Source organism: Benincasa hispida, chromosome 1 (assembly GCF_027475165.1).
Source record: "Benincasa hispida cultivar pf3 chromosome 1, pf3_genome.v1.1, whole genome shotgun sequence".
Classification (NCBI taxonomy): domain Eukaryota; kingdom Viridiplantae; phylum Streptophyta; class Magnoliopsida; order Cucurbitales; family Cucurbitaceae; genus Benincasa; species Benincasa hispida.
In genome coordinates this window covers 15,296,510-15,310,378 of record NC_143478.1, presented here as the reverse complement: position 1 = coordinate 15,310,378, position 13,869 = coordinate 15,296,510, and the positions used below count along the sequence as shown (strand labels likewise).

Below are 13,869 nucleotides of genomic sequence, written 5' to 3'. Positions count from 1 at the left end.
CCTCCAAAGTTCCTTGGTTTCCTCGACTCCCTTTTGAACCCTAAATTCCAAATTCAACTTCAAGCTTATATTACTCATAGTTTCATACTTTATTTCGAGACAATTCCTTCTACAAACATGTTCTAAAATGGCTCAGGAAGCTTACCTTAAAATCGCAACACAGAACTTCTTGTGGTTTGGCCAAAATCCTCAAATCATTAAGACTGGCTCAAGCTTACCTGAGAGCTCGACCCTTCTATCTTTTCATCACTTTCCAACCTTATTCCTTTGAGATTCTTCTCCAGCACTCTGCCTTGAAAACTAGACTCTTTGAGCTTTCAAATGACTTTAGAATCGCTCAAAACGCCAGAATAGTTTGGGAGAACTCCTCGTCCCAAGTTGATGCTACTTCAAGACCTCACTGTCCTACAGCATCTCCTCCTCTAAGAACTACTTGATCAACTCATGGTTTTGCTACCAATGCATACCCTCTTTGATCAACGCATAGCCTCCTCCTAATCAACTCTCATACACTCTTTTAATGTTCTTTGAAGAGAATTCAAGTTATGAACTAAAGAGAAGTCCTTGGCCCTATTTATAGGCATTCCCACTTCACTTGGTGTTGACATTTCCTGCTCCCTACATGCCCAGGCGTCCACCACTTAGGTTGCCAATGCCTTCCTTTGCCACCACCAACTAGAAGTGTCTACCTCTTCTTCATCCAGCCTAACCTATTCGGTTTGCATACTCTTTAGTGCATCTACCTTCTACTTGCGTTATCTTCCTCATGCATACCTCCTTTGCATGAAACCCTATTTGTCCACCTTCTACTTACTTAAGCTTAACCTCTTCTCGTTTAGCCATTATCAGCCTATAACTCTCTTATCAACGCATCACTTGTTCCACACTAAACCTCAAGACATCGCAAGTCCTTGCTTGGCCGCATACCCTTCTTCTCTCGCATGGCTCACCCTTGGCACATGTATTCAACTAGGACTATGACCATCATAATCTTCCAATGCATGCTACTAGCCTTTTCATATGCGCCCACATACCCTCGGATGTCCTTGGCGCATAACTCAGCCTTAACGCATAGCACATCATCACTGCATGCCAACCCTTGGGTCATGCTAGTCTCAACTCAATGCCTCATGGTTTGTCTTATCATCACCTAGCCTCTTGCTAACGCATATCTTATGACTAATGCTAGCATGCCCTTGTTGCTTGCCAATGCCCATAGTCTCTTACACAAGTCCAACGCCATCTAACCTCACAAGCCTTATGTACCGCAAGCCCCATCAACGCATAGACACTTCACTATGCGCCCATCATGGCTTGACGCATCGTCTAGCTCATCGTGTAGCTCTTGTGTTCTATCGCATAACTCATCATCTAGTGATCTCTCACTGTCGCTCATTGTTTAGCCCTCTCGCTATCGCTCATCATCTAGTGCCTGTGCCCATCGCATAGCACTTACGCCCTCATCGTTTAGCGCCTGCGCCTATCGTCTAGCGCAATGCCCATCATCTAACGCTTACACCTATCGCATATTGCCATCATCTAGTACTTGCGTCTATCGCCTAGCACTTACGCTTATCATGTAGTTCCATCATCCATCATTTAGCGCTATCGTATAGTGCCATCATCTAGTGTCGCAAGTTATGCACGCAACGCTCTAACGCCCAGTGTTCACACTCGCGCATACTAGTCAACATGCATGCCTAGTCTCTGCCCAGCACCTTGCACTAATTGTCTAGCCCTCTTACCATCTCAACGCATGAGTAACCTTTGTCATGCCAACGCTTCGTTCGGCATGCATCCAAGCTCAACGCATGGTTGTCCTTGGCTTCAATAATTAATCCCTCATAACCTCTACAAACTTAGCCTCATTAGAGCCTTATGCGTTAATGCTTCCTAACACCAAACGCATGGTTTCTTTTTGACTTCATACTTAGAAAAATTTTTACTAGTTAAGGCTCAACTCAAAACTACCCAACAAAGCTATTCAAACACTTAGAATTTTCCTCATAGGATTTAACTTATACTTAGTTAATTTCCTTAATTACATACTTAAGTAGGGAAATTGAGATCTGGGTTTCACACTTATACCCAAAAACGCAGTAAAAGCAGTAAGAGTAAGGTCGAATCCACAGGAAAACTATCAACTAGTTAGGTTAATTAAAGAATTCCATGTGACAGGGGTTTTGTTGGAATTGTGAAAACAGTTATTAAAAAGTAACATGCGATGCAAAGAACCAAGAATGAGCATGCAAATGGGTTGGATTAAATAAAAGAAAAGAGCCTTGGGATTAATATTTATGTTTAATTTTTTTATCATCAAGCACTAATTAATTATACAAAATTAGTGAACTCCTCAACCTATTAGAGTATCTAACAGCCTAAATAGCCAAATTCGATATTAAACCCAATTAGCCCTGATTCAATTTAAAACTCTTCTTCCTCGGCAAAATCCAAGTTAAAACCAAATTGCATTACGAAAGGGTTCAAATGTTAAGACATACTACAAGTTAAAACCATATCTTATAGCATGATTAATTAGGACATATTAAATTAGGGCATACATGAGCTAGATCAGAAAAAGTCTTAACTTTACACATGCGATCCTAATTTTGCAACAAAATCAACAATTTTGCTCAGGTTGTGATGATTTTGCAAACAAGAACTTAAATAAATAGACTTGTCAGATCTATTCAGAAAAAATCTATTAAATATGAAACAAATAGATCCAATGAGTTCACAAAAATTCAGCACAATCAACTAAAAACCTTTAAAAATTCAAACATACAACTAATCCCAAGAAGAGTTTACCTAGCATTGCATAGGCATATGGAAAAATCAATGAATGAAGAAGAAAGAATGTTGAATTTGGTGAGACTCGCCCAGAAAATCAACCTAATCACCGCCCAAATACGTTCTCACTTTGTATTTTCTTCACACTTGCGGCTAGAAAAGAAAATCTCTATTTGTAGAATGAGTGCAGCGTCACAATGCTATTCAGAATGTTGCAACGCTACAGCGAAATCAAACCTCAAGCGTCAGGGAGGCATTCCAACACAGCTGCAATGTTCCTTGCACGCACTTAGATGCAATTCGTCTGCTAAAGTTCGTAGCGTTGCAATGCTTTGCTGAGTGCTGCAACACTGCCTTGTTCAATAGCTACTATCTAATAGTGTTGAGCTGGAGCGTTGGAGTGGCATCACATCTCTGACTGCTTGTTCAGAATTTAATGCTTACTGCCTTTCAGCATCAGTCAATGGTCAGGGGAAGGTTGCAACGCTACCCTCAAGGGTAGTTTGGTCATTTTGGCGTCTCTACTCAATATGGAGCATCCAACTCCTGATTTTGCTACATTTTGGCTCGATTTTTCATCTCGACAAGATGCTTGCTCCATGAGATCGACTTACCTACAAAATAAGATAAATAGAGCATAAGAATTATTCAAAACGGTAGGATTAAGGACATAAAATTAGTTCTTTTTTAGAGCTAACAGCCATGCAAGACAGGCACTACCCTACCAGTATGTACCAATATGCTCAAAATTGGCCAACAGTGGAAGAAACATAAGGTGTACCAAAGTGTTTAACTTTTCCGCAAACAGAAATCCTCCAATAAGCTACATAATATATGCTCGTTCATATCTCTGTATACTGATGTTGTTGGCATCGAAGGACAACTCTGTGAACTGGGACGTTAACCATGAGATACTCAATCTTTAGCCTTTCAAATCATCTAGTCGAATGCCTAAAAGATCATCACAATTTTTTTCAATCATATTGCAATGAACCCTTCACAGGATTTCCATCCACTTGTAATCCAAACTGAATTGTAACGTCTTGCAACATAACTGTGGATTCCCTACAATGCATATGAAATATGTGGGTTTCTGATCTCCAACGCTCTACTAAAGCAGTAATGAAGTGCCAATCCAATTGGATAAATCCAATCTGTACAACCCAAAAAAACCAACTTGTTGGTATGTAAGACATGATACGCGGATCAAACTAGAGTACATGGTGTATATGTCTCCCTTCTCCGACAGCCCAAAACTACAGTAAAAGAACTATCTCATATCGATGTGAACGATGGGTATTTTTGTTGATATGGTTGTACAGCATTAAAAGGACCAAGATCCATGATGCATAATTAGTGAAAGAATATAAACAAAATTAAATAACAAATTTAATTACAATAACAAAACAAAAAAGCCAATTATAATAACACATACTAATCCAAACTCAAATTTATTAACAGTCCAAAAAGTTATAATAAAAAAACAATAGACCTAAAGCCCAAGTCCAAACTCAAATTCAAGATCAGTCCAAATCTTTTCTTTTTAAAAAACAAACAAACTACAACTTGATCCAATATCAGTCCAAATTACAACAATAAATAAAAATAAATAAATAAATAAATAACTATCCAAACTTTCAAGTCCAAACTCAAACAATCTAAAAACAAAATTTCAAAGCCAATCTAATAGTTAAAAAATACTAAATCTTAGACAAAACAAACTCTACATACTAGATCTTTCAAATTTTCAACAAAACTAGTTCAAAACTCTATATTTTCATCCATACATTTAAACAAAATACTACTATGGATATTCAAGACACAATCTCATATACTGAAAGGAAAAAATTTTACCTAGGGTTGACGGCAGCACGACAGTGGCAGCAAGAGAGAATGACAGACGATGAAAAGCACGACGACAATAGACGTGCGGCTGGTGGTGACCTAGGAAAGAAAAGAAGAAAGAAAGAAAGTTAGAGATTGAGGAAGAAAGTGATCGAAGGGTGGTAGGGGAAGGTTTTGGGACCACTAGCTCGTGTACTCAGTACACGAGTATGGTAGTTGTGGACCTGGTCCATAACTTCCTAGTCAACACCACATGCCAGATATGTGGTAGTCGTTGGGTGGTAGGTCAGCAGCTGGTCACATGATGTGGAGGGAAGTCATGGACCCCATCCACGATTTAGCTTTAAATCGTGGACCAGATACACGTGTTATGTGCTTACACAGTACTCATGGACCCGGTCTAGGATTTCATTATCTTATCTTTATCATTTCTTTCAACTCAACCATGTTTTTGTCAATACATAAATAATTATTTAAAAAAAATGGGAAAGAAGGTGGAGGGAAAATGTCTATTTTATAATTTAAAATGTCTAAGTCAGCATTTAATATAATAAAAAAAATTACTCCATATAATGTCAATGACTTACTCGAAAAAAAAAAAAAAAGAAAAAGAAAAACTCATAGATTAAAATAGTGTATTTTGAATATGAGACAAATCCACCTATGTTAAAAGAAACACCAATACTTGTGAGTGTAATCATATTTATAACTTAATTTGAAACTAAAAATAAATTAATTAATAATTTAATTAATTTGTATAGATATTTTAGGCCATGTTTATCCCATTGAAAACGTAATAGATCAATGGAATAAAAAAAATGGACCCCATTTAATTACTTTTATTGTTGCTTACTTGTGTCCTACATTTGTACTGACATATGGGTTCCACATCCAAATCTGTGATGAAATAACGTAATCTAATTGATGAATAAAGAATACTCAATCGAGAATTACACCTGAGAATTAGTTACCGTTACCATTATAATTATCGTACGGTTACTATTGTTGTTACTAATTACAACTGAAAAATTATTAATTTTGACATTTTACTATTAATCGTTACCATTTGACCCTCAGAGATAGAGATAGAGAGAATGGTAATAATACATTTGACAAAATTCATAATTTTAAGTAAATGCAATCAAAATCAATCCAATTATATTTACGATTCAAATTATTATAATTGATCCATCAATAAAATTTTATTATAATTATATCAATTTTTATTACGATTCGATAAACGTGACCTTAATCCATAAATTTAATTGAAAATTTGCATATGAGCGACTTGGTGTTTCTATGGCGTCTGGCTGAGAAGAAGTGTGCCAATGACTTTGTGAATTGTGACGGCATTTCCATTTGTTTAATTGAAAGTCAATTCCCGACTTTTAAACTGCTATACGTAACCATGCATATGCAAAGCCCTTTCCCTTTTTTCCTCTTCAATTCCCCTTTTTGTTCATTCAATCCAAACAAACCCATTGCTGTTCATCAGCTTTTTCCAAACCCACTTCTGGGTTCCGGTAATCCCCCTATCAATTTCTTTTTAATTTCGAATCTACTCAATTTCCCAATTTGGGTTTCTGATTTCGGATTCCAATTTTTCGTTTTAGCTTTTTGGTTACCCTGATTTTCTCATTGCTCTCTGGTCAAAGCGATCGTGTTTAAAGAGTTATGAGAAAATGGATAATTCGCCCGATTGGATTTTGAAATTTGGAGGTTTTTGCTGAGTTTGAGGAAGGAAGAAGATGAAGGATTTCCCTGGGACTCCTGGGACTATGACGGGGCTAATTCTGAGGATTTTGCAGTGCGTTTTTGCTGCTGCCTCTATTGCTTCTATGGCTTCAACTTCTTACTTCTTCAAATTCACAGCTTTTTGGTATGTGTTCTTTCCCCCCTTTTTAGTTCCTCTATTTTCCTTGAATACAATCTGATCATTCTCTCTGTGAAACATCCATTTCTTCTGCTTATTTCCATGCTCAGAGATAAGATCATAAGTATATATGGCAACTAAGTTGTTTGGTTTTAGTCTTATGATCAATCCTGAACCATTGCTTGTGAGAGAGCAATCTGATTATTTATTGTTTGTACTGAATTCTTTCTTTCATATATACTCTTCATGGTACCTTGTCAATTCCAAGAGCAAATATCAAAGGATGATGTTTCAATGTAAGCTAAATCATTGTTTTTTTTCTTCTTCCCTGCCACAAGTACTGAGTAATGACCATCTTTCAGCAATTTGGATTATCAAAAGTTCATGATTTGTTCTTCCTGTTTTGTAATTCTGTTGATTGGCTGACAATGACCAAAAATATCCATCTCCATATCATTGAAAATCAATCTGCAAAAATGTAGATTAAAACATGTGTAGTTCATCTTGTTTGCAATGTTATTTTCATAAATATAGTACCTTCTAATTCATCAGATTCATACATTTATGCAATGGGACCACCCTAGAGTTGGAAGCACTCATTCAAACTTGTTTGATGTGTTCTTATCATTTATCCTTTGTGCAGCTACCTAATTGCTTCATTGGGGTTACAAATCACCTGGAGTTTTGTGCTAGCATTAATCGATGCCTATGCACTGGTGAGAAACAAAGCGCTCCAAAGCACTGTGCTCATTAGCCTCTTTGTTGCCGGGGATTGGGTGAGTCGATATGGAACTTTTTAACCATCTTCATTTTGGTATGGTGGTGTCAGAGAATTCTAAGTTTCATGTATTATGATGCAGATTACAGCAACATTGACACTGGCAGCAGCTTCTTCTTCAAGTGGGGTAGCAATATTGTATTTTAACGACTTGAAAAGCTGTAGTTTCATAGGGGAATGCCAAAAATACCAACTCTCAGTCGCATTGGCATTCCTCAGCTGGATAACTATTGCTACTTCTTCTCTTATTATGGTTTGGCTATTGGCTTCCAGTTAAACCATTTGCTGTACAGGCAATTTCAAATGTTGCATTTTTTTTTTTCAAGTCATATTTCTTCTTCTAATTTTCTCTTTAATTTGCGTTTTACCTCTTCATACGTAGTTTGAAAGCACAAATCCACTAGTTTCTTTGCTGGGGATGTAAATTTAATCATAACAAACTATACAAATTTTCTTTTGCAATTCCAGTTTTCAAACTTTCCAATCATACTTTGATCCATTTTGAAACTACTATAGGAAGTAGGAAGAAAAATAGAGATGGCTGAAGCTCCCTTTCGGAATCGGCGTTCAAGGGGATAAGCTTCTATAAGTTCAAGGCTAATCCATCCACCCCAATCCGATATTTCCCTAATTCAGATGGTTTTGAAGTAGAGATCGATGCCCCAATATCAATGTATTCAAAGTTCTAAACATCGATCTATGCTCGGACGATGTAACACAAAATAAAATCTAATTACTAACAGAACAAATAAAATTGCAAAATTACTTGACTAGTTTTCCGTGAAGCTACATATAATTTATTATCTATCTCAAGTTTGGTCATCATACTGGAAATGATGCATCTTTTCTAGTTCAAAGGATACATTCTATTTTCCTATTATACGGCTGGAAAATCTACACCATTTTCTCAATATGGATGCTGCTCCAATAGGGACTAGGCTTTTGCTTATCCAAGTTCATTTTGCATCAGATTCAGAGTTAACAAAAGAAAACCAAGACAAATGCTAAATCTACTTCCTCCTGCTTTTGTGCCCTGGCTCTATTTACAAATACAATTGACCCCTTCAATAACAAACACTTAAAAAGTCATTTTCTTTACTAGTAGCAGAGTCTTTAATCTCTCCTGTATTTTTTCCAACTTCCCCCTCAATGCAATTTAACTTTAGACCAATCAAGAATAAGTGGATAAATTAAAACTAGTCTAAGAAACCTTATTAGTATAGTATTGATCTGAACTCAATATTACGAAGATAATGGACATTGAGTTGAAACTAATTCAATAAAAAAAAGAGTATCAAACAGTAGTCCTTGCAAATTCTGCTTCCATTTTGGAACTAATTGTTTTCAAGAACAATCGGGAAATGTGTTGAGAGAAATACTTACATGTTGGTGAACCAAAAATGGATGGATGAAAGAAAGAGAAACTCTAATATTTAAAGGTGGCAAAATAAACTATGCAGCAGGGGGCCTGAGCTCATGATCTTGAGATGTATCTCGTACTGATGGAGGAAGATATTGCCACATTGGGATCAAACTATAACCAGGAAAAACAGCCATCTTACCTTGAGCAGCATGATATGCAGCTGGATGACCAGGGATAAGCCCTGGAGGTGGAATGGCTACAGATTTCAACTGTTGTTCCATTCTTTCTTTGTCTTCCTTCAAAATGATTTTCTCTTTCCGAAGATCATTCTTCTCTGCCTGTTGAAGAATTTATGCAAGCAACTTATGTTAAAAAAAGAAAACCCATTTAAACAGATCGATATCTTTTTAATTTGTGACAATGTCATGCAAGTACAAATGGATTTGATTTCCTTTAACAAGGAACTTATGAGGCTGAGAATGTGTCCAAGGTGACTGTTGGGAATAATATTTTGAAATGAAGCACATCCCTGATAAATACTTTTAAGAGGGGAAGGGGAAGGGGGGAATAGTAAGGGCCACTTGGATTAACTTAAGAAAAATGTGTTTTTCAAAAAACTCATTTTTATTTAAACACTTTTGATAAAAATTGATTAAAATACACATGAAAAGCTATTTTAATTGGTTGCCAAATACTCTAATTTCTTCCAAAAATGACTTATTTTTTCAATTAAATACTCTAATATTCTTTTAGACATTTAACTAAACATCATGAAACTTGTTATATTAGATACAAATATACAATCATACAATACAAGTTAAGAACTATGATTAAGACATTGAAAAGTAATCCCAAACATAAGAAATGTGCGAGAGATCTATAGCTATACCAGAAAATAGCACAGTTGCACTCAGATCAATTCATGCAAGACGTGGCTCCATTAAGAAATCATAAAACTATAAATGATGCATGAGATCCAATGTATATATATATCAAGATAACCTTAATAACATTCTAAAAACAATTTGATGAACGAAAACTCAAAGAATCGGCCCTATGTAAGGAGAGCAAAAGCTTCATGATTTGAAAAACGCTTACCTTTAATGAAAGATGCAAAATTTTAATTGAAACAAAATAATATAAAGATTATAATATGGATACTCCAGCAGGGTATTGTGCCGAGCACGCCTCAAAGATAATATGAAACTGATTGGCTTTCTTATATGATAACTAACCTTTAAACACTCCACTTCTTCGCGCAACTTTTCATTAGTTTGTTTGAGGTCTTCGGCTTCATTCTTAAGTTGATTTAACACTCTAATGGCATCATCAAGTATGGCTGGCTTGTTAGTTTTGGTAGGTCTACTAGGTTCTAAAGCAATGCTCAAGTCAAGAAACCTGCACAAATTTCCAACAAAAGCTTCACACTTTACTGCATGTCCTAAGAACAATTAAGCGAAGCTTTTTTTTTTTTTTTTTTTTTTTTGGTGGATAGAAAGAACAATCAAGAGAAGCATTAACTCATCTCCTAAAATCCCAAAGGAGATGCAAAATCCAAACAAGTGATTGCAATCTTGAACTCCCTTTTAGATAGCAAAATATATTCACACACAGATCATAAATACCATTAGGCTTATCCCCCATCATCATCGTCATAATCATACAAAGCATGTAAAATTATAAAAATGTTGGATAACAGAAAATGCTTGCCTATCATTTAATTTCTCCCTCCGCAACCTCTCGCGACAAGCTTTTGAAGTTGGTCCAGCGCACGACCCATCTCGTGCCCTGATAATTATTTCAAGCAGGAGGGTAGATGTAAGTGAATAATTAAGGAAAAGTTCAAAAATATTACCAGAAAGATAAACTTATCACAACAGATGGCTTATTTCCTAATTCCTACTGGAAAGGATTATGCTGAATCCACAACCAGAAAGCACAATTTAGGTAAAATGGTATTATCTCGTACACAGATGATACAACATCTAGATTGTAAACAAACACAATATCGGTGCAGACCAAAAAGAATTACCTCTTCCGCGAACAATCGTTTTCTTCAGATTCAACACGCCCGGCTGAAACATCAGTCTCCGCACAACTATCCCTGCAAATGAAACGAAAACCCCAAATTCGTTAAGTGGTTCATTGAATCAAACACCTGCGAAAAAGAGAGAACAAAATCCAGAAGTGATTGAAAGTTGGTTAAAAGGGAACAGAAAAAGGGCAAAAGAGAAGAGGAAAGACAGAATGTAGTAATGGGCGGTATTGAATTATTGCCTGGAATCATTAGGCAGCCATAGAGGATCGAGCGAAGGGTTAATAAGATTGTCGCCGTCGACGAAGAAGGAGCAATCAAGAAAATCCCAACAACTAGAATCCTCTAAGGGATCCATCTGATCTGGAATAAAAGCGTCGTCCACCGCCGTACCTCTGCTACCAATTTCAGTCTCATTTCGCCATTGAAGAGATTGAAAAGTCCATGGAAAATTAGGGAATGGGAAAATTGGGGGGAAAACGATGAGGGCGGATTGGAAGAACCAGTGATAAACGAACACGTGTATCAAAATTTCACCTTTTTGGGAGAAGGAATCTCGATTAACCGCCGCCGCGTTTGTTTTTCTGGTTGGGGATCATTGTCTGTCCCACCACCTCGTAGTCGGAACGGAATGGTAATCCGCTGTGGCCAGCAGCATAACAAAATTGTACAACTGCACCTGCACCCACTTTTTTTAGAGAGAATTGTTCCATTGACTTCAAATTTGAGCTGTAAATGGAACATATTCCACTTTTAAAATTTTAAGTTTTTCTATATCTTTTGTTTGTGTGATTACCAACAAATATTATCAAAAATAAATTTATTGTGCACGCATGTTCGACTCTCAATTCTTGCTCTCGGTACTATCATCATTACTTTCAATCTTTACTCTTGATTTTCGCTATTATGCTACTATGCATCTTTACTTTCATTCTCTACTCTTTCACTCTTGCTATTTTTTTTTCCTTTTAATTTTTTCAATTAAAAGAAATAAAAGCAAAGAGTGAATAGCAAGAGAAGAGAGAGTGGAAAGCGGAAAACCCTAAACCCCAAAGAGTGAGATTCCAATCCACAGGCACACTGTTTCATTAAGTAATTTCACATTGATATGACTAAAGTAAAATGTCCAAAAAAAAAACTAACTTTATAGAAATTGGAACAAATTTCATTTGAGCCTTTCAAAATGGTTTGTTGACGAAAAATCCAATTCTCTAGGGACCGACAGGTCCAATTTCATGTTTTAACGGTGCGCCATCAGGCCATTAGACATGTGTGAGCCGACGGGTTCATTTGCATGATTCCATGAATCGACAGGTTTACTTTCATTGTTTTTCCATGTTTTGACGGTGTGTCATCAGGCTACTAGACATGCAAGTCAAGGCAAGCTAAGTTATCCCCATAGTTTGTCATTCAGAAACAGTTTCAGTTTGTTTAATCCACTAGCCCAAACATTCACTAAGTGGGAATGCATATCCTGATTCCAGTAATGGGATCACTTACTGAGTATTTTATACTCATCCTTCATGTTTACATGTTTTTCAAGTAAGGGCAAGGATACTCGGGCGACTGACAAGAGAAATTCGTGATAGCGACAATGGGACTAGAAAACACTTCCGCTTGGATTCATATGTTTTTTTTCATGTTATACCATTTTCTTTTCATGAATTTACTTCTGAAAGAATTTAGGTGTTAGGGAATTTCATTTTTTGTTAATTTTTCTTATTTTAAAATTTATGTTATACCGTTTTCTTTTCATGAACTTATTTATGAAAGAATTCTTTATTTAATAAAATAGTCCAATTTTTTTTATTTTTTATGTAAATATTTATGCATGTACATAATAACGGTCCTATGACATGTTTTAGAAAGTCAGATCGTTATAGATACAATAATTATGGTTTGTACTAAAAAACAAAAAAGAAATAAATAAAATAGAAAAATAGAAAAATCTGACTTGGATGGATAAGAAGTTGGTTGTTTTGGCCATAAAGAAATAAATAAAGTTACCACTTCCAATGGATCAACTCAGGCATTTTCCCATGTGATTTTATGAGAATGAAATAAATATGCTAACTAAGAACTTATTTTTAAAGACAGTGGCAAAGCCATGAAAACTATATATAAGGACACTATATGTACAAATCTAACAAAAAAATCTATAAATGAATGTAAAAAAATGTTCATAACTTCATAAATTAACTAACTTAATACATTACAATTGCCTTCTTGAGTTTTCATGTTTTGAAATTGATCCATGATAACTTCAGTATCGATCCATGTTTTGAAATCGGTCCATGATAACTTCAGTATCTAACTTATCAAATAAATCCTTTTCAATATAGGTTAAAAGACAATCATTCATCCATTAACCTCCCATTTGATAACGAAATCAAGTCTCACAATATGCATAGCAGAAAATGTGCTCTCTACTATAGTTGTGGTAACATGTAAAATCAACGCCAAGGTAAGTAATTTGTAAACTAATAGATAGATCTTGTTTTTATTCGACATGACCATTTTTACTGCTAGATCATATATGCTTTTTAACTCAACAAACTCAATATTTGAAGACATATCAATAATATAATTTTGAAGTTGATCCTTAAGCATAGAGAGTTCAATAGCTAAAAAGTCTTTTGGGTAAAACTGAGAAAGTTAACTAAGTTTTTTTCTATCAAAAGAATAAATGAATTACTCAGATTTTGACACGTCACATAGAGAAGCAATTCAATATTTGTTTCAATAAAATGATTATTCAGCTTTTGAAGTTGCATATCAATGATGACATAGAAAACTTCAACACGATAATGATGTAAATTTGTAATTGGCTTGAGAATTTCGCCTTTGTCGTCCTTGAATTAGAAATGGGTCATCCATTTTAAGGACTTAAATATCACGACTATGATAGAAATCAAAAATCATACTCAACAACGAATCCTAATCAAGTTTTCCAGTTCTCTACCGTATTTCTTTACAAATTTTGACTAAATTCATTGCAATCACAATATCTTAGACCAAAATCTTAGTTAGTTCTTCTAGATTTATATATAAGATTGATCAAAATTCAAAACATTTTTCTTCTTTGAAGATGATGCCTCTACAATCCCTATTGTTATTTTTCTTTTATAATATCTCTCCATATTAATTTTGGATTAACTCTACAAAAGAATATTAATAATAAAAAT

At 35.4% G+C, this 13,869-nt stretch overlaps 2 protein-coding genes across 2 annotated transcripts; one reads left to right on the top strand and one right to left on the bottom strand.

Moving 5' to 3' along the window:
* Window positions 1–6,020: 6,020 nt before the first annotated feature.
* LOC120069661 (CASP-like protein 5B3) lies at window positions 6,021–7,748 on the top strand. The gene is made up of 4 exons (XM_039021444.2): window positions 6,021–6,158; window positions 6,249–6,514; window positions 7,152–7,284; window positions 7,369–7,748. The coding sequence occupies exons 2-4, from the start codon at window positions 6,384–6,386 to the stop codon at window positions 7,561–7,563; spliced, it is 459 nt and encodes a 152-aa protein (XP_038877372.1). The 5' UTR covers window positions 6,021–6,158; window positions 6,249–6,383; the 3' UTR covers window positions 7,564–7,748.
* A 798-nt stretch (window positions 7,749–8,546) lies between these two features.
* On the bottom strand, window positions 8,547–11,345 carry LOC120069660 (transcription factor bHLH104-like). Its single transcript, XM_039021443.2, has 5 exons — window positions 10,927–11,345; window positions 10,682–10,753; window positions 10,360–10,437; window positions 9,885–10,047; window positions 8,547–8,987 (listed from the first exon to the last, which is right to left on the bottom strand). The coding sequence occupies exons 1-5, from the start codon at window positions 11,040–11,042 to the stop codon at window positions 8,739–8,741; spliced, it is 678 nt and encodes a 225-aa protein (XP_038877371.1). The 5' UTR covers window positions 11,043–11,345; the 3' UTR covers window positions 8,547–8,738.
* Between the last annotated feature and the right edge of the window lie 2,524 nt (window positions 11,346–13,869).